General features: G+C 44.1%; 1 protein-coding gene across 2 annotated transcripts in view; it reads left to right on the forward strand.

Moving 5' to 3' along the window:
- The window catches only part of trrap (transformation/transcription domain-associated protein), a 216,545-nt gene extending 195,447 nt beyond the window's left edge, over positions 1-21,098 (forward strand). For both annotated transcript variants that reach the window (XM_080747821.1, XM_080747822.1), the window contains exons 66-71: positions 1,546-1,771; positions 2,489-2,706; positions 8,128-8,312; positions 9,157-9,360; positions 14,671-14,865; positions 20,784-21,098. In XM_080747821.1, the coding sequence (XP_080603947.1) occupies positions 1,546-1,771; positions 2,489-2,706; positions 8,128-8,312; positions 9,157-9,360; positions 14,671-14,865; positions 20,784-21,068 (1,313 nt within the window). In that variant the 3' untranslated portion in view covers positions 21,069-21,098. The remainder of the gene's footprint in view (positions 1-1,545; positions 1,772-2,488; positions 2,707-8,127; positions 8,313-9,156; positions 9,361-14,670; positions 14,866-20,783) is intronic.
- Positions 21,099-21,518: the final 420 nt, after the last annotated feature.

The raw sequence follows: 21,518 nt of genomic DNA on the forward strand, positions 1-21,518 counted from the left end.
TGTGTGTGTGTGTGTGTGTGTGCGTGTGCGTGTGCGTGCGTGCGGGACTGAGTTACCAGGGCCCAAGGTGGAGGGGGCCTTAATTATTTCATACTTTAGCTATTGAAATTTTTTTTTTAAGTTGTGAAAATGTGTGCAAATCTTTGAATATATGTATTTTTTCAGCGAACATTTGTAACTCAAATTTTGCTTCTCGGGGGGGGGGGGGGGGGGTCCCTGGAACTAAATATTTTGAGATGGGGGTCTGTAGCCAAATACATATCACTTTGTGGGTCCTTCACATGAAAATGTTTGAGCACCACTGACATAGAAACCTAGGTTCTTCAAAAAGCCTTAGAAGGATTTTAAATATTCAAAGACTTAAAAAATAGCAGATCTACAAGCTCGCAGCGCGGCACTCGGTGCCGCGCTGTGAGCTTGTATATCTGCTATTTTTCAATAGTTAAAGCACAAAATGTGAGTGAATCCTTGTACCCAGGGCCCAGAATTTGGTGCGACACCCCTGTGTGTGTGTGTGTGTGTGTGTGTGTGTGGCGCGCGTGTGTGCGTGTGCTCTTGAACTTCTATCATTGCGAGGTCCATGTGGACACAAAGCATAGAGGAAGAATATTAAGAAGCAATATTTTGAATCCTCCCCTTCCGTGGTGAGGCTTTTTAACGGCGTTGGGGTTAGGGCACGGTTTGAGGCTCAAGGTTAAGGGTCAAAGTAGCTTTGTAGAAGTGAGTTTATGAGTTGAAAAAGGTTAAAGAATTTAATAATTCAGTGAAATGTCCTCGCAGACCGGACCAGCAGGCAGGGGCAGTGCTGGAGGTGCTATGCTTTTCATCGAGTTAAAAATAAAATGAGTTGGTTTGCCTCATTGCAGCAGATACCCAAAATCATGTGGGGTTGCAAATGATGGCAAATAAAACAAAGGTCAGAAGACGTAATGCAAATATATACAGTATGTATATTTAGTCTTGGTTTTAGTCATCATAGCTTAGTTTTTATTAAGTTCTGAAAAAGGGTAGTCGACGAAAGAAATTTGCCATAGTTTCAGTCGACGAAATCGACACCGATACAGCTGTAGCTTGCCCTGTTGTTGACTAGGGATGGGAAGATAATCGATATTATCATTTATCATGATAAAAAACACTCACGATAATCGTGTTGTGGATATTGCATTTATCGTGATATCGTCCTCCATCATGCCCTGGGATCAATTCGCCTTTTATTTGCCGAGCTGCATAACCGGTACCACTTAAACCCTCTATAATTGGTAAAACAAACCTGTTAATAATGTACTTGATACAGTCTTTTTTTTTCACTCTCTACCAAATCTGTTTGCCAAAAAATAGCTCACAAGGCAAGCTTGTAGATCTGCTATTTTTTGGCAAATGTTCCGCCCCAGGATAATGGATGTTATGATAAGGGATATTTTGATTATCACGATAATATCGTAAATCACTATTTTTTTTGGTCTCAATAACCGTGACATGATCTTTCACATCGTCACATCCCCTGTCGTTGACCGTGGACTCCCACCCCTTTCTTTCCCCACCCAGACTTTGACTTCAGCGTGCCGGGCTCCATGAAGCTGCACAACCTCATCTCCAAGCTGAAGAAGTGGATCAAGATCCTGGAGGCCAAGACCAAGCAGCTGCCCAAGTTCTTCCTCATCGAGGAGAAGTGCCGCTTCCTCAGCAACTTCTCTGCGCAGACCGCCGAGGTGGAGATCCCCGGGGAGTTCCTCATGCCCAAGCCCACGCACTACTACATCAAGATCGCCAGGTACGCAAAGCAGGCCTGCACAACCACGTTGTCTTTGGCTGAATGAAGAGCGTGGCGATTACATGCAGTCTGCCAGGCTTTGGTTCATGGTTCAACACTGTTAACGTGCGGGTGCCATGATTTTTTTCCCCTCTAAAACATGATTATCAGGTATTATGATTATAATAGGTTCCAAAAAGTGTACAGAAAGAGTTAAAATTATGTTCTTATGTGGCCACACCCACCAGTTCATTAGTATGCGTGGTTGTCATGGTGGGTGGTGATCCAGCTGAAGTTAGCCACACCCACGTATGTTGGGTGAATGGTAATTAGGGGAGGGGTTGATTCTGTGATGTAATAAGTATCTGTGTTTTTGGACCGGCACGTTTGACCCCACAAGGTGGCAGCCTCCAGCTAAAACCCAAATAGAAAGGCAATACATAATTGCTCATAACAACCACACCAGGGGGTCTAATGAAGTACTGTCAACCTCCTAGACACATGAAAACCAGTACAAAACTATACCATAACTAAACAGTTTTCAAATATTTGGAGGGCTCCCTCGAAAACAAGATTATGATTCTCAAGGAGTTTAACCTCCAATTCTGAAATATTGGATGGTAAATATTAATTAACAAGGCACAGTATCTAATGAGTTTCTGGAGATGTAATGCCTTCAGCGGGTAATTGACCCTTCTCTCTCTCTCTCTCTCTTTACCTCCATCTTTTTTCCCCCAGGTTCATGCCCAGGGTGGAGATCGTCCAGAAGCACAACACGGCGGCGCGGCGCCTTTACATCCGCGGCCACAACGGCAAGATCTACCCTTACCTGGTGATGAACGACGCCTGCCTGACAGAGTCGCGGCGCGAGGAGCGGGTGCTGCAGCTGCTGAGGCTCCTCAACCCCTGTCTGGAGAAGAGGAAGGAGACCACCAAGAGACACCTGTTCTTCACAGGTAAAACCTAGCCCTCAGAAACATGGGGGGAGGGAGGGGCGTGGCCAGGGCCGGGTGATTGGTTAGAGCAGGCTCAAACTTTTTGGGCCTACGTCATGAAACACAAAATCACTTTTTCTATAAATATATATTATATAAATGAGTCACTGTGATAGGGGGCAATGATATGGTTCAATTCGCGCACTGTCACGACACGCACGCACGCACACACACACACACACATACACCAGTAAGACTCCCTAATCGGGAGATAAGCGACCGTAGGTCACTTATCTCCACAAATAGGGCAAAAATGTGTTTTTCCAAAATCTTCCTGAGCCATGTTGATGACATGAGTGTAGACATACTGTGTAGTGATTTTCGTGATTTTAGGGCAACATCTGGAGCAGTGTCCAAAAATGTGTTTTTAAAAATCGGCCTGAAGGTGGGCTATATGGGACAGATTCATGTTGATGGGATGAGTGGAGACATATTGTGTAGCAATTTGCGTGATTTTAGGGCCAAAACTGTAGGAGTAGTGGGCAAAAATGTGTTGTGAAAATCGGCCTGAAGGTGGCGCTAGAAGAGGGCCATGTGAGAAATGAGGGGTGGGGTCTCCGCGTTGCCTTGGCGGACGAATAGGTACCGGCCGCGGCTCTCCCGGACGCTCCTAGGCCGAGTTACGGCATTTTATGTGAGCTGCAGTGGAGGGGGTCCTCCACTGGGGGCGTCACCACTTTTGCATCCGTTCTGGAGCACCAGGAGTGGGTGGTCCCCAGGAATTCCCTGTGAGCAGCCCCGTTGGGGTGGTCATTTGGTAATTTTTGCACATGTGCTCATTTTTTACACTTGGGGGTCCCCGAGGGAGCTGGGGGTCCCTGGAGCTCCGGGGGTCCTTGGAGGTTGTAGTTTGGCAGGTTAGGAGTGTGTGTGCAAAATCTGGCATGGATCGGGGCAACGGTTGCGGAGATATGAGCAGGGCAAAAGTGTGACGTCTGACGTGTGACGGACGGACTGACTGACTGACGCACGGACACCTGGTGGAGCTTTCTGTAGTAAGTGCGACCTATGGTCGCAACTACACAGAACATAGCCAACAGCGCAGTGTCCAGGTTCAGTGGTAAACAGTCCAGAGCTGGAGAAAGTTTGTCCATGGATAAAAGCTCAGACAGCTTGTTTGTAAAATACTTGCACATTTTTTCTCGTTATACAACATGGAGTTGCCGAATCTTTATACTTTTTACGCCTCCAATGGCTGGTTTTAAAATTTGTTTCCGAAATCCAAACAGCAACAAGTGCCCACTGCCGACAGCTTCTCTCTGTCTCTCTCTGATAGAACACAATGATATGCACGCATTACTCCGCCCCTCCCCCCACAACGGCAGATAACCACGCCTACATTTTAGAAATCTTTTCATATTCTCAAGTCTGATAAAACAAATAAAGAGGTGGGGTTTCTTATCCCTTTAAGGCCCATTCCCACTGGGCCAGATAAACAGATAAAAAATATCTGTCTCCATTCAAGTGGATGGTAAGATACAGATACAAAATATCTATCACAGATATTATTTATATATTTGTCTCCACCAACCGAAGGCATGGGGGAGAGTATGTTTTCGTCTCCGTCCGTCCGTGCGTCCTCGCAGTTTGTTACCACCTAATCTAGTCGCCGTTGGCCCGGTCGCTGCCAAAATGAGCGCACACACTCCCTGGATGCCAATTCAGAATCTCTGACCCCACATTTTTCAAATGGGCCTGTTCTAGCACCACCATGAGGCCGATGTTCGCAAAACACATTTCTGATGACGATTTTGCATATTCCATCCTGATTGGCGAAGATTGGCTTCCAAAGTTTGTTAAACTTTTTTAAATGAGCCTCATGGTGGCGCGATAACAGGCCGATTTGTGGTTTTACCTATAACTGCATCGATCAGTTTCAAACTTTGTAAGCGCACCCCCTAGAGGCCAAGGAAAAACCCTTTCCCTGCATTTTTCACATCAGCCTTTTATTGCGCCACCATGAGGCTGTTTTTTGACAAACACATTTTTTGACTACTACAGATTTTGTCCAAAAATTACGCATATCGGTAGGCAGTATCTCTACAGCCTTCCTTCCTTCCTTCCTTCCTTTCCTTCCTTCTTTCCTATCCTTTCCTTTCTCTGTCTCTCAGTGTCCTTTTCAAGCGAGGGGTTGTATGTCCCCCAGCCATTTGTGTGTCCTTGTGTCCGTATGTGTCTAATCTCGCAAACCACCACACCAGTCAGTCTGTGCCAAATTTCTCTTGCACGCTGCCAAGAAGTAAATCCCCAAATATGTTTTCCCTTTTGTTTGCATGTGGGTATTCTTCTTCTTTTTATGTTTTTATTATTTTGTGAATCTCAGAATGACGGCAGAGCTTCCCAGGGGAGCCCTGTCGTTATTAGAGCCCGTCTTGTTTCGTTTTTTTCCCCCGATGTCTTTACTCCTTCTTTCTTTGTTTTTTCCTTTCTCGTTTCACACGTCCTCATCCGTGCCGCATGTGTTTGCCCAGGGCTCGGTATCCTTGGAGATGAAAAGGTGACTCACGGAGTGACCTCCTCTCTCTCTGTCGCTGTGTACCGAGCGGCAATTGTCACTCGCCTCGCCTCACCTCCGCATTGTTCTTCTCAAAAAACGTCCTCTCACCCCCCACCCCCACCCTCAATCAGGGGCGTCACAAGGGGGGGTGGGGGGGGGGGGGTGGGACTGAGTTACCAGGGCCCAAGGTGGAGGGGACCGTAATTATTTTATGCTTTAACTACTGAAAAATTGCAGATATACAAGCTCACAGCGTGGCACCGAGTGCCACGCTGCGATCTTGTAGATCTGCTATTTTTGAAAAGTCATGAAAATGTGTGAAAATCTTTGAATATATGCATTTTTTAAGTGAACATTTGTAACTCAAATTTCCCTGGAACTAAATATTTTGAGATGGGCATCCGTGGCCAAATACATATCATTTTGGGTGTCCTTCACATGAAAATATTTGAGCACCACTGACATAGAAACAAACAAAAATATTCAGACTATATTCAGAACATTTTCACGATTTTTCCAAAAATAGCAGATCTACAAGCTTGCAGCCGCGCCGTGAGCTTGTATATCTGCTATTGTTCAATAGTTAAAGCACACAACGTCGGTGAACCCTTGTACCCAGGGCCCCCGAATTTGGTGCGACACCCCTGCTCTCAATCACACACACATACAATTTTTTTTTTTAATCTTTCAAGTACCTCATCCCAATGTCCTCCCCCTGTCCCCTCCCCACCACCCCAGAGGTTTGCTTCCAACCCAGATGTTTGCCCACCCTCCCCCCACCCCACCCCACCTTCCCTTGCCCTTGATTGCTTTGTTTTTAGGAGGAAATACGAATGGGGAATTCAGGCACCGGTCCCGTCCGACCCATTTCCCCCCCCCCCCCCCCCCTGACTGTTAAGGTCTGGTGTGTGGAGCATCTCTCTGGGTGCCTCGGTGTTATGTAAATGTTTAGACTTGTTTTGACTGCAACGTCCCCCCAAGTGGCCGTGTCTCGCCGGGGTGGGTTTGGCCCCCCAACCCCCCCGTCCCCCCCCTTTTTGCCCCCCCTGGAGGCCCTTGGTGCTGAATGATAGTGCCTCATTATTGTAGCTATTTCACAACTCCACAGCCCCCGCTCACCCCGCCAGAGTACACTTGGGTTGTAGGTTTAATGACCATGCGGTTTCGACCACGCGAAGACTTGTTTTTTTGGGCGAGTGTATAGGCCAGTGTTTATTTACTCTGCTAATGTCACAGAGTTGCTCGGGTTGGTTGTTTGTTTTTCACCTTGCTCCTCCAACCCCTTCCTTATTTATGTCCGTTCTGCCACCCTGCCTCCCCCTCTCTCTCTCGACTCTCTCCAGCCTATTTTGTCTTTTCTCTTCGTCCCTCTAACCTCTACTCAAGAAAAAGAACTGCTGTATAGTATAGCAGGCATTTTGTACACTTCCAAACTCCACCTCGTTGCTTCTTATCTGTACAGTGTAGTATACCGTAGGTGGCCATGTCTGCTTTGGTAGAGGAGGTTCTGTGAGTAGATTAGAGTACAGTTAACTACTTAAGCGCCTTGTAATGTACTTTGTCGAAAGACAAATAACGAAGTTAGCCGATTAATAAGCTCACAATGCGTCGCATTGTAACGTGTTGTGAGCTTGTAGATGTGCTATTTTGCCTTTTGTTTGTTTTACATGTTCACCTACTACTTTATATGTTGATGAATTGAATACCAAGGACCTCCAATGGAATCAAGGCCGCAAAGGGCTTTTTTGGGGTGTTCCTTTTAGACGGGGTGTTTTGACTGTCCTTGTGCTGTTCTACATTTTTGTCTAATAAAGTAAATCGTCACTGTCGGGCAGACAACCTCGTATCTCCAAGTTTCAAATTTGTACGTTTTTTCGCGAAGTAAAGCCCTGCTTCATCAGACAAGGTCGCACAAGAGTAGTAAGCACACAACGCCTCGCACCGCGAGGCGTTGTGTGCTTGTAGATCGGCTGTTTTCACTAGTTTAGTTTAGTTCATCTTTTTAAATGATAAAAACGAACGGTTTCCGACACGATATATCAGTCAATCAAAGTCCTATAATGTCCATAGTTGGGATCCCAGGATTAAGGGGTTCCATTTCATTTTTGAAGAAGACGGTAATAAAGCCAGTGTTGAGGTCACATGTCGTCAGCACACAAAAAAAGAACGTCCACCACCAATGGACTGGTTCTCCCTCTGTCCATCTGTAACTAGGTCGCCCATGCTTTAACCCATTTAGAACGGGTACACATATTGTGTATCATTATTTTATGCTTTAACTATTGAAAAATAGCAGATACAGTATACAAGCTCACAGCGCGGCACCGAGTGCCGCGCTGCGAGCTTGTAGATCTGCTATTTTTGAAAAATGGTGAGAATTAGAATTTTTACCCGATTCTATAAGTGTCTTTTGAATCCTTCTAAGGTTTTTTGAAAAACCTATGTTTCTATGTCAGCAATCTGGCCAGCCATCGTCAAAGAAAAGGTCCTTTTCACTTAACTGGAGCTCAGTTAGTCTGTTCTTGAGAGACTACTATGTCAGTGGTTTTTCTCAAACCTTTTCATGTGAAGGACCCCCAAAATGATATGTATTTGGCCACGGACCCCCATCTCAAAATATCTAGTTCCAGGGACCACCCATGAAGAAAAATTTGAGTTACAAACGTTCTCATTGAAAATACATATATTCAAAGATTTGCACACATTTTCACGACTTTGTCCAAAAATAGCAGATCTACAAGCTCGCAGCGTGGCACTCGGTGCCGCGCTGTGAGCTTGTATATCTGCTATTTTTCACTGGTTAAATCATTCAATAATTCTAGGCCTAAATGGGTTAAATGTCCCTGTTGGTAATTGGAGGTAACATGGTTAACTGTCTCTTCCAGTGCCGCGGGTGGTGGCCGTGTCCCCGCAGATGAGGCTGGTGGAGGACAACCCCTCCTCCCTGTCCCTGGTGGAGATCTACAAGCAGCGCTGCGCCAAGAAGGGCATCGAACACGACAACCCCATCTCGCGCTACTACGACCGCCTGGCCACCGTGCAGGCCAGAGGCACGCAGGCCAGCCACCAGGTACACACACTGATAACGCTGCTTCCCTAACACTGGGTGCCTTAATTCTTTGCTTCCCTACAGTACATTTTGTTTTGAATTATTATTGTTTCAAAACATTTTCCAAAAACATTCCCCCCCAAAAAAGCAAAATTTTTCAGGAATTATAAAACGAATTCAATGATTTTTCTACGTAATTTCATGAATAAATAAAAGAAAAATCTACGAAATCCCATAAATTAAAAAACAAATCTTTAACAATTGGTGAAAATAGCCGATCTACAAGCTCACACTGCGCTGCTAAACGGCGAGCTGTCAATCACGGACATGGTCAATCTCAGACACGCACACGCTTTCTCTGCTTCTGTGAAAAGAAGAAGAGAAAAACACTGAAAAACTGATTTGGTCGTTGCAATCCCGGACATTTCTTTTTTTTTTTTTTTTTTTTTCAGTCCGAGTGTATCAAAAAGGCAACTGCGTTAAGGCAGCGGAAGCTTGTGATTGGCTGCGCGGAGGTGCCGAACGTCAGGGGAAGATACACCTAACCTTAACCATAACCATTGCAATCCATAGCTATCAGCCGTTGAAAACTCCACTGTTTTAGCGAAACACGATTTTCAATGTTTGAATGAATAATTGGAAACAAACCCTCCCCTCCCTCCAGAGGCGTCAATTGGGTATATGGCAAGGTATGGCAGCTACCATACCTTGGCTACAGGGGGGAAAATAAAATGTACTTCTTAAGATAAATTCACCATGCCTGTTACTAAGGTATGGCAACATGACTGGTGTCTTGCTTCGCGAGCGTGCAAGCTTTTGCTGAACTGACGCCACTGCCTCCCCCCTCCCTCCTCCCCCCTCCCAGGTGCTCCGGGACATCCTGAAGGAGGTGCAGGGCAACATGGTGCCTCGCAGCATGCTGAAGGAGTGGGCGCTGCACACCTTCCCCAACGCCACCGACTACTGGACCTTCAGGAAGATGTTCACCATCCAGCTGGCCCTCATCGGCCTGGCCGAGTTCATGCTGCACCTCAACAGGCTCAACCCGGAGATGCTGCAGATAGCACAGGTACGCACACGCACGAACACACACACACACACACACACACACACACACACACACACACACGCGCTAGTGTTGATTTTGACAGCAAATGTAGTTTTAGTCATAGTCTTTTGAATAAGATTTCATTTAGATTTAGTCATATTTTAGTCTGTTTTAGTTTGTCTAGTTTTAGTCGACTAAATATCATAGGATTTTAGTTGACCAAATACTACTGTTGATTTAGTTTTACACTTGGTTGCATGCTGAAAATAGCCGATGTACAAGCTCACAACGAGTGCAACACCCGAGCACAACCAAACGTAATTCAATTCAAAGGGCTTTATTGGCATGAGAAAACATAGGTTTACATTGCCAAAGCAGAAGTGTACACGATAACAAGAACAAAATATGTACAAGTGAAAGGAGTGTAACAGTTTTCATGCATCAAGGTTACATGCAGGCAGAGCAGGGATATATGCAGTACAATGGTCTTTAAGATGGTTGTGTTCCATTTGATATCCTTCTCCTATCACAGCAGCTCACGAATCTTGCTGCAGTGTTGTTTGCACATTGTTTTACTTCACCCAGCAGGTATGGGAGTTTTTCATCATTGGTCAAGTTTTCAAACTCTCCTTGGGTGGATATGATCTGATCACACACACGCACACAAACACACCCACCCACCCACACACACACTTCCACACACACACACACACACACACACACACACACACACACACACACACGTGCGCAGATACTTATTTGAATCATATAGTCAAGGTTCATAGATTTAACCTGGAGCGTAAGGACACATCTTTGATCCTTAGTCGATGGAAACACGCTGAGCCCTGAGGTACTGCAGATGGCACAGTTTTGTGTGCATTTGTGTGTGCGTGAGCGTGTGTGTGTGTGAGTGTGACATGTCTAGGACGGCCACCAGCTGTGTCCTACGTGGACCACAGAGGGGTTAGGACAGTTGTGTCCTACCTAGCAGGCGACATGGATGGGAGAGCTGTATCTGGTGTGTGTGGGTGTGCGTTCACACACATTCATAGATACGCAAGGCTTGCATGATTAACATTACATAGACAAGCCAGAACAGAACAGAATTCTATTTACTGAGTGTGCTCTATTTCAGTGGTTCCCAAACAAAGTCTTTTCCTGAATAATTACAAGTATTTGTCTAATTAAATAAAATAGACAAATTGAAGAAATTCCAATTCCATTCCATTAGAAAACAATGTTTAAGAAGTAGTGAAAATAGCCGATCTACAAGCTAACGCTTTGTGAGCTTGTAGATCGGCTGTTTTCACTAGTTTGGGTCCCGGGCAAACATCTCTTTTGGGTCTTGACCTGAAAAGTTTGTGAACCACTGCTCTATTTACTCATTAACCTGAATATACATCAACGACACAATCACTTTCCACTCCAGCGAAACTACATTTACTTACTTTTCAAATTCTTATCATCATTTTGGAAGCAAAAAAAAACAAACACTGTATAGTGCATGTATACAATACACAGTACAACACACTCACAGACTTTTTGCGTGTACATCCTTATTTGACTCTCGGTCAAGGGCGCGCATGATCCATGTCACAGGGGCTAATTCAATCTGTATACCGCCTCATAGATGCATTAAGAGATCACAGTTACCCCTCTCCATATCTGGCCATATGAATTACCATCCTCCCCCGTGACATTCACAGTGGGCCTATCAGTCAGCCTAGCCGCTGTCAATGAGAAGGATGTTTTGACAGCCTCCCTTATATTCAGGCCCCGGTGCTCTATGGCTATCAGAAACGTTTCAATTTGAAGAGGCTGCGGGCACCTGTGTAAAAGAGGGGCAAAAGAGGGAGATGGGTGGGGGGGGGGAGACGGACTGTTTGCCCTATCTATTCCCTGTGCATGTGTGTGTGCGTGGACGGAGTGTCAGTTACTTTTACAGCATTGGTGCGCGTGTCCGCGTGTCCATCCGGATGTGTGCAGACAGCTTCCTCCAAGTCATTATTAAAGATGATTGTGTCGGGCGGCCACCCCTCCCCTCTGATCCTAATCGGCCTTTGCTGACAGGCGTTCCTCTGGGCAGCTAAGCGGCAGCATTAAGCCCCCTCTCTGCCTGTTCCACTCCGCAGATCCCATTAGACACACAAGGATTATAATACGGAGAATGTGTACGCACACACACACACACACACACACACGCACACGCACACACACACACACACACACACACACACACACACACACACACACACACACACACACACACACACTCTCTCTCTCTCTCTCTCTCTCTCTCTCTCTCTCTCTCTCTCTCTCTCTCTCTCTCTCTCTCTCTCTCTCTCTCTCTCTCTCTCTCTCTCTCTCTCTCTCTGAGAGTGCATGCAGAGGGTGCACAAGGACAAGACATCATAACTATAACATCGTACTCCACCAGGTCAAAGTGGACATACTGTACAGATCTTACATTGATGCTCACCTTAATAATTATAGTGACTTGACTCGTTCTATACGTGTCTTTTCCTTCATAGAGATTGAGCACGTTTGGTGCAGGCAGGCTGGCACTCACGTGTTAGCTGTTAGATCAAAATGTACTTTTCACCACTTGTGGTCACATGTTCAGATACTGGATTCTGATTGGCTTAAAACAGTGGTAAATCAGTCAACAACCTTGAGTTGGCTCATGGACCCCGCCCACTGTTGTGTTCCAATGATTGTAACTAAATAACCTTGCAAGTTACAACTGTGTTTTCTTTCATTTATATGGTAGAAGTGGTAGAAAAGCAATTTACCATTCGAGGGTCGTGGCTTCGCCTCGTGCCACAACCCTGAAACAGTGGTAAATCAGCCAACAACCCACTCCCTCTCATGGTAAATGGCTTACTTTTTCCCCCAATTTGGTAGCACTGGTAACTTCAAAAATTAGGAGCACCAGCAAAGAATGTCAGAGCACCCACTAAAATGTAAGACTAAGGAGCACCAATTTATAATAGATATTATTATTGAGTAACAAAAACGCATGGTAGGCCACCACTACCGGGGCCTTATGCCATATCAGAGACCATATCTACAGCTCACAAGGCACATGCCGAGTATACAAACACACACAATTTGGAGTTTGCACAGAATTTGGCAACCGGAATGGTCTCATTTTGACCCCTTGCCCTGCAGGAGGCAAAGACAAACATTGGAGGGGGGAGGTAGTGAGGGAAATGTGAATGGAGAGAGGAAGGGGATGAATGATAGAAGAGAAGAGAGAAAAGGAGAGACTGAGACTTTGGGGCCCGGAGAAGCAGTTGAAGGAGAGGAGGGAGCAGTGGTGTAAATGTAACTTAGTACATTTACTAGTAAAGTACTGTACTTAAGTACACTTTTGAGTTCATTGTACTTTACTTGAGAGCATTTCCAATACTTTTACTTCTACTCCACTACATCTCAGATTCAAATATTGTACTTTTACTCAACCACATTTATTTGAAATGTTAGTTACTAGTTACTTTGCAGATATAAATTATAATATTATAAAACGTACATAAACCACTTTAGCCCTATTTTATACTAGCCTAGTAAACAGACTCCTCCCATCTGGCTAATTTTATACCATGGCTATCTGAAAATAGCATATCTACAAGCTCACAACATGTCGCATGGCTTAAGTACATTTTAATTCCAATAATAATTTTACTCAAGTATCTGGACTTTTACTTGTAAAGCCTCGATCAGAGTCTGCGGTGAAGAGCTATCCACCGCAAATTTGAGGTGGAAAGCTTTCCACCTCAAGTTTGAAAACAAGTGGAGGCCATCATAGTCAGTCACGGTGAAGTCCTATAACTGTGACTGACTGGTCTAGATCGACCAATCAGTGAACGGGGTGATGGGCCGATCTGTCTGATAGTAAAAACAGAGATGTGTCGGGGTTCGCGGTGGATAGCTCTTCACTGTGAGGAATGAAGTAACGCTGTAGTTTTATGACTCAAAAAGACTACACCGCGGTGGATAGCTCTTCACCGCGGTACCGACTCTGATAGGGGCTTAAGACAGGGAGAGGAGAAGAGAAGGAGGCCTGGTCCTGGAGAAGAGAATTACAGCAAGACAGAAGGGAGAAAAAGGAAAAGCGAGAGAGAGGGGGAGAGAGAGAGAGAATGAAATGCGCCGCTATAAAGCTGTCAGACCCACTCACCTTTTCATATGAGAGGAGCTTATCTCCCCGGAATGGCTGCTCATGCACAGGCCCTATTGCACATAAACGCAAGCGTAAAGATGAAACTGGGGCTGTATATACTTAACTCACTGGGGACAGAGAGCCTAGAGGAGAGATGAGAGCCGAGAAGGAGCGCGAGTGGAGGATTATAGATGTCCCGCTGACGCTCAGGCCTTTTACTGCATCTGTGGCCACCTGGATCAATAGCGGTGGCCATTTTGTACTAGTTGTTGTCTCGTTTGTATTGCTGTTGTGTGGACCCTGATAATTTTCTGGTATGACTAATGCAGCCTTGCAGAGGACAATGGGGAATGGATACCTGAATGTTTGTTTGGGATTTTGGTGTAATTTCTTTATTTGTTGTTGTTGGTGGTTAAATGTCAAAAGAAAAGATACCAGATGCACATTCGCACATCAGCGTTTTCAAAATACTCAATTCAATGTTTAAGTTTAAAGTGGCAGTGAATAATAGTCAGTAATAATAGTGTATTCTCAAGTTTGTCACATCAGAAAATAATGTGTTATTATAACTAACCAACCGAATTTGAATGATAAAAACAATTGACACGTTTCCCTAATTTTCAAGTGGTCTTACTCAATTACAATTCAGGAGAATTTAATTACCAGACTTTGTACATTTTCAGCCATGGCTATTTAACAAGTACGGTATAACGTGTTTAGAAACAAAGCTGCACGTTTCCATTTTAACAATAGTAGTATTTGGCAATAATTGAATTCTTTTAGACTTCCTTTAAGAACAACCTTTGTTAAACAATGACTTAGAGGCCCGCTGACACGCCCCACAATTATAATAGTATGATACAGTAGGTCACGTGGTCTCTCTGAAAATGGTTTGAAATAGTCTGAAACTCATGTCACAGTGTAATCTGCCCCTCGCCCCCCAAGTAAGTACAGTCAATTAACTTGATTGGCTTATAATTGCGCATTCCCACAATGACATCATAAAAATATTAACTCATATTTTAAGATGACTTTTTAAAGTGACAGTACCCCTTTAGGTGACAGTACCCTTTTAACTAAAGAGTAATGCTAAATTGATAGATGTCGGAAGAAATCAAATAAATATGGCATAATGTTCATCCGTCTCTCTCTCTCTCTCTTCTCTCCAGGACACTGGCAAGTTGAACGTCTCCTACTTCCGCTTTGACATCAACGACGCCACGGGAGACCTGGACGCCAACAGACCGGTCCCGTTCCGCCTGACACCCAACATCTCCGAGTTCCTGACCACCATCGGCGTCTCGGGCCCGCTCACCGCCTCCATGATTGCCGTGGCGCGTTGCTTCGCACAACCCAATTTCAAGGTCAGTCCATCTGCAGATAGTCCGAGCATTTCAGGCAAAAATCGTGCACTTTATGAAAGAAGCATGAAATTTGGCACACAGTTAGAACATGCCATATAGAACATTTTTGGCTACAGGGGCATCGCAGATTTGTCTTGGGAAACTTGTGGGAGCCAATCAAAGTTGCTCTCATAGACTTTACTATACAGTAAAATAATACAAAAAATAAATATGCTTTAAGTAGCATGTGAGGGGTCAAACTAGGGTTTTTTCGGGATTCTGAATCCAAAGCAAACATTTGTTTTGCACGAAAAACATTCCTTTCCGAGAAACGGCCATCACTAAACCATAGTTTTATGGGGTACAGTTTTTAGCCCAAGGAATGTTTTTCCTGCAAAACAAATGTTTGCATTGGATTCAGAATCCCGAAAACCCCCTAGTTTGACCCCTCACATGCTACTTAAAGCATATTTATTTTTTGTATTTTACTGTATAGTAAAGTCTATGAGAGCCCAACTTTGATTGGCTCCCACAAGTTTCCCAAGACAAATCTGCGATGCCCCTATAGCCAAAAATGTTCAATATGGTCTGTTCTAACTGTGTGCCAAATTTCATGCTTCTTTCATAAAGTGCACGATTCCATCAAAATACTGCCCGAAACGCCTGGACTGCTTGTGCTAATACGGAAAGCTGCCACGGGGGCCACTTGAAAGTCTTTACTGTATGGCACTGGCTCAGGAGGTAGAGTGGCCGTCCTGGTTCGATCCCTGGATCCTCCTGAGTTCCTGTCAAAATGCCCTTTAGCACAGGGGTTTTCAACAGGGGGTCCGGGACCCCTAGGGGGTCCTCAGAGTTACTACAGACCTTCTCACATGGCCCTCTTCACACATTTTTGGACACTGCTCCTACAGATTTTGGCCTAAAATCACGCAAAGCGGTACACAGTATCTCTAGTCATGTCATCAACATGGATCTGTCCCATGTCCCATATTTCCTCCTGATTGGCTACGATTGCCTTCTAAAGTTTCTTCCCGATTAGGGAGTCTTACTGGTTTGAAAGATTCTTTTAACTCATTTAGTGCCACCCCTTTCACCACTAGAGGGCGCCCAGTGGCCAGAGAAAATCCCATAGAGATATGCTGGTATATGCAGAAGCCCTGCAGCCATGACTTGCCTGAACACTTTCCTTTGTGCATGACTGCATGTACAGGAAGAGGATGAAGTTAGCTTGAAGTTAGCTATTGGCTACCAAGCATTTTAGAAGCCTTATTTTCGTCAACTTAGCCATGATTAAACCTTGCACACCTCATGCATGGGAAAAAAACAGAGAAGAATGAGCTCTGAAAAATCCAATGCAATCCTGGATTGCATTGGAGTGGATTTGTGCAGTTTGTTCACAGCTTTCAAACAAAAAAATCCGATTGGAAATCCGTTCAGGCATTCTTGAGATAATCGCCATTATGTTTTACATGTTATGTAAACAAACATGGCTGCCCTGTATGTTAGATGGGGTTGTATGGGGGTGGAACATGCAAAATCGCGATTGAAATCATGTTCACCAGATTTGATGGGGTCCAAAAAAAAAAAAAAAAAAATCAAAAAAAAAAATTTCAAAATTTTTTTTTTTTTTTTTTTTATATCCCGAACTTGTTCGGGATAGGCACCCTGTGATACGATCATATATCCCGAACTAATTCGGGATAGGCACTCAATGAGTTAAATGTCACTTTATTTTTTTTTTCTCTTAAATTTTTATCCCACGATTTTTGTAACCCATTTTTTCACCCGGTGCCAATTGCCTAAGCTGTAATCCTGGGCTCTACTCTCCCTCTGCCAACCTGGGGAGGGCCCCGAACTGAGCTCATGCTTCCTTCAATGCATGAGGAGTGAGCAGGCCGCTTCTTATCACCTGACAGGGGGAGCTTCCCCGGTTGGACGTAGCGCGTGGAAGGAACACGTTATTCCAACCAGTTCCATTCCCCTCCATCAGGCGCCCCGGCTGGCCAGGGGGAGGCATTATAGAGACCAGGATTACTGCATGTTTTTGTGAGGGTATCTACCCTAGGAGACACGGGGAGAACATGCAAACTCCACACAGAAAGGCCCTTTTGCCAAATGTCACTTTAAAACGTGCACTCTTGAACCATGTGCTAGGCCTACTTGTCAAGTTTCTACATAAGCACCAGAACTTGAGTCTAAAATAGCGACGGTTTAATCAGTTTTCAAGTATTTCGTAACGAACCGCAAATGAGCCACGATAATGTTTGTGTGTTGTGGGGATTGTGTTTAGCAAATGTGAGGTCCAGTCATCTGTCTTGCGTGGGAACAAACACACCTCTGCCTTCTCTGGATATATTTAATTGGGAAGTATTCCACAATGAGCAGCTCTGTGTTAGTACTTGGCGTCTGAAACGTTGGGCTTTTTTGCGCCGTAAACTTCTCCCAGCCGTTGTTTTGGCGTTCAACCATACAGAGGTAAACCCGCGGAGAGGAAGCTCACTCAGGCCCAGCTAAACAAAAACAACACCATCAATATGTGAGCCGTGGGAGGTTTGGCTTGTGTATCCAAAACGGGGGCCATAATGACAGGCCTGTGGCGTCTATGTATAGGCCTCCCCTGTACTTTAACCCGCTTAGACCGCGTACGCATTATTGAGGCATTATCTTTTTTGCTTTAACTTTTGAAAAATAGCAGATATACAAGCTCACAGCGCGGCACCGAGTGCCGCGCTGCGAGCTTGTAGATCTGCTATTTTTGTCTTTGAATATTTTTTGACCCGATTCTATAAAATGTCTTCTAATTCCTTCTACGGTTTCTTCTTTGAAAAAAACTGTTTCTGTCAGAGGTGCTCAAACCTTTTCATGTCAAGGACCTCCAAAATGTTTGATATTTGGCCGCGGACCCCCATCTCAAAATATGTTGTTCCAGGGACCACCCAGAAGCAAATATTTGAGTTACTTAATGTTCGCTTTTAAAAAGATATATTCAAAGACTTGCCAAAAAAAATCAAGATTTTTCGAAAATAGCAGATATATACAATATATACACAGCGCGGCACCGAGTGCCGCGCTGTGAGCTATTGCTATTTTGTGAGCTGCTATTTTTCAACAGTTAAAGCATTCAATAATTCAAGGCCTAAACGGCTTAAGATGGAGTGATGTGGACGGAGCAGGGGGGGAGTTGAAAACTCAAATAAAGAAAAGCGTCAGTCCCGTCAGTCTAGCCAGAGACCGTGTCCCAGGGGCCACCATTTCTTGTGGTGCAGCAGAATGGACGCTCGTAGCCATGGAACTGGATCGCACAGAGAGGCGCACAAACAAGACACGTATGATTCACACGTTCAAATATAGTGGAGCCCCAAACCAAAACGAACACTTAACCCGTTAAGGCCTAGAATTATTGAATGCTTTAACTATTGAAAAATAGCAGATATTATACAACCGAGTGCCGCGCTGCGAGCTTGTAGATCTGCTATTTTTTGAAAAAGTCGTGAAAATTTGTGCAAATCTTTGAATATATGTGTTTTTAAAGCAAACGTTTGTAACTCAAATTTTGCTTTTATAATATTTAGTTCCAGGTACCCCCCACCTGGAACTAAATATTTTGAGATGGGGGTCCGTGGCCAAATACATGAAAATGTTTGAGAACCACTTACTTAGTAGTCTCTCAAGAACAGACAAACTGAGCTCCAGTTAAGTGAAAAGGACCTTTTTCTTTGACGATGGCTGGCCAGATTGCTGACATAGAAACATAGGTTTTTCAAAAAACCTTAGAAGGATTCAAAAAGACACTTATAGAATCGGGTCAAAATTCAAATTTTCACGATTTTTCAAAAATAGCAGATCTACAAGCTCGCAGCGCGGCACTCGGTGCCGCGCTGTGAGCTTGTATATCTGCTATTTTTCAATAGTTAAAGCATAAAATAATTATACGCAATAATGTGTACCCGTTCTGAACTGGTTAAAGCAAGGGAAGAGGACAGTTGCGTGTACAGTTAGGTGGTGATTGCCGGTCTGGAGGCCCCTTCTCGGTTTGGTTGTTGGTATATTTCAGCTCTCTGCCCTCGTAACGAGCTGCTAACAAGGCTGAGAAGTCACCATAGGGAGAATTTACACATCCCGAATTAAAGTTAACAGCTTTGCTTAATGTGTATGTTTCAGATTGGCCATAATTTCATACCAAGTGTGAGGTTTTTATCGCGCCGCTCCAACACCGACGAAACCGCCAATTAAGCCATCAAGACCGGGAATGCGTCACTCTAGATTGTGACCACTTTAACCATTATTTTATGCTTTAACTATAAAAAATAGCAGATATACAAGCTCACAGCGCGGCACTGAGTGCTGCGCTGCAAGCTTGTAGATCTGCTATTTTTGAAAAATCGTCAAAATTTGTGCAAATGTGTTGTACTGTACATTTACCTGATGATTGTTGTTACATTTATTTTATTTTATTTTTAATTCATGATACATTTGTCTATCCTGTTATAATTGATTGTGGATTCTATGGAAAAAGTACAAAAGGTTTTATAACAAAAAAAGACAATTTGTGCAAATCTTTGAATATATATATATATATATATATATATATATTTATATATATATATATATATGCCTATCCCGAATTAGTTCGGGATATATTATCGCATCCCAGAGTGCCTATCCCGAACTAGTTCGGGATATTAAAAAAAAAAAAAATATTTTTTTTTTTTTTTGAAAAAAACCTTTTTGAAAAAAAATTTTTGGACCCCATCAAATCTAGTGAACATGATTTCAATCGCGATTTTGCATGTTCCACCCCCATACAACCCCATCTAACATACAGGGCAGCCATGTTTGTTTACATAACATGTAAAACATAATGGCGATTATCTCAAGAATGCCTGAACGGATTTCCAATCGGATTTTTTTGTTTGAAAGCTTTGAACAAACTGCACAAATCCACTCCAATGCAATCCAGGATTGCATTGGATTTTTTAGAGCTCATTCTTCTCTGTTTTTTTCCCATGCATGAGGTGTGCAAGGTTTAATCATGGCTAAGTTGACGAAAATAAGGCTTCTAAAATGCTTGGTAGCCAATAGCTAACTTCAAGCTAACTTCATCCTCTTCCTGTACATGCACAAAGGAAAGTGTTCAGGCAAGTCATGGCTGCAGGGCTTCTGCATATACCAGCATATCTCTATGGGATTTTCTATGGCCACTGGGCGCCCTCTAGTGGTGAAAGGGGTGGCACTAAATGAGTTAAGAATCTTTGCTTCTGGTGGGTCCCTGGAACAAAATATTTTGAGATGGAGGGGGGGGGGTCAGCTGTCAAACACACACAATTCCAGGGGTCCTTGACATTAAAAACTTTGAACACCACAGATAAAGAAACATACGTTTTTCCCGAAAACCATTAGGATTCGGAAGACATTTTTCAGGTATTTTTCACAGGTCTTAACGGTTTAAAATGCCAGCCTAGCCTCTTCTCGCTTCCTCACTCCTAGGGCTGTCACGATATGACATTTTACATGACGATTAATTGTCACTCAAATAATTGGCGATTAACGATTTAATTGTGTTTTTGTCGTTGATAATTACATTTCTGTTTGGCTTTTAGGCTTTGAAGTTGCACATGGTAGATATGACACATAACCTAAATATACAAAGAAATTACTGACATATTTGACAACTTACTACTTAAAAAATAACTTTGATAGTGGAAATAGCTGGTCTACAAGCTCGGATCTGCTATTTCCACTATTTTTGACCTTTTTTTTTAAAATATATAAAAAAATTTCAACATGGAAACGATTATGACGATTATGAAAAATAATCACGATTATGTCAAAAAATCACGATTAGACGATGATGTAATAATTGTGACAGCCCTACTCACTCCTCTCCCTCGCGTCTCTCTCTCTCTCTCTCTCTCTCTCTCTCTCTCTCCCTCCCGTAGGTGGACGGCATCCTGAAGGCGGTGCTCCGCGACGAGATCATCGCCTGGCACAAGAAGACCCAGGAGGACACGACCATGCCGCTGTCCCCGGCCGGCCAGCCCGAGAACATGGACTCGCAGCAGCTGGTCTCGCTGGTCCAGAAGGCCGTCACGGCCATCATGACCCGCCTCCACAACCTGGCCCAGTTCGAGGGCGGCGAGAGCAAGGTGAACACGCTGGTGGCCGCCGCCAACAGCCTGGACAACCTGTGTCGCATGGACCCCGCCTGGCACCCCTGGCTGTGAGAAAGGACCAACATTTCGAGGTCTCCCCTTAACTCTTGGCAGTGTACAAATGGAACCAAATGGAACCGTTAGGGTCCATTTGGTTCCATTTGTACACTGTTAAGAGTTACAGACTTGTATGGGCCAATTTAGAGGCCCATAATGGAACCCACAGAGTACCTGGAATCCACTCTGAGAAGACATTGAGAAGAACCAACGGACAAGGGGGAGAGACGTAGATTAGATCTGTGGTTCTCAAACTTTTACATTTTGAGGTCTCCCCCTTAACTCTGATAGTGTACAAATGGAGCCAAGTCGACCCGTTAGGGTTCATTTGGTTCCATTTGTACACTGTTACAGTCAGACTTATATGGGTCAATTTATAACCCACATAATGGAGTCCCTGGAATCCACTTTGGGGCCTTTTCCACCAAAAGAACCTTGGTTCAAGAACCAGTGCCGTTCAACTTT

The sequence above is a fragment of the Nannobrachium achirus genome (genome assembly GCF_963921795.1).
Source record: "Nannobrachium achirus genome assembly, chromosome: 18".
Taxonomy (NCBI): domain Eukaryota; kingdom Metazoa; phylum Chordata; class Actinopteri; order Myctophiformes; family Myctophidae; genus Nannobrachium; species Nannobrachium achirus.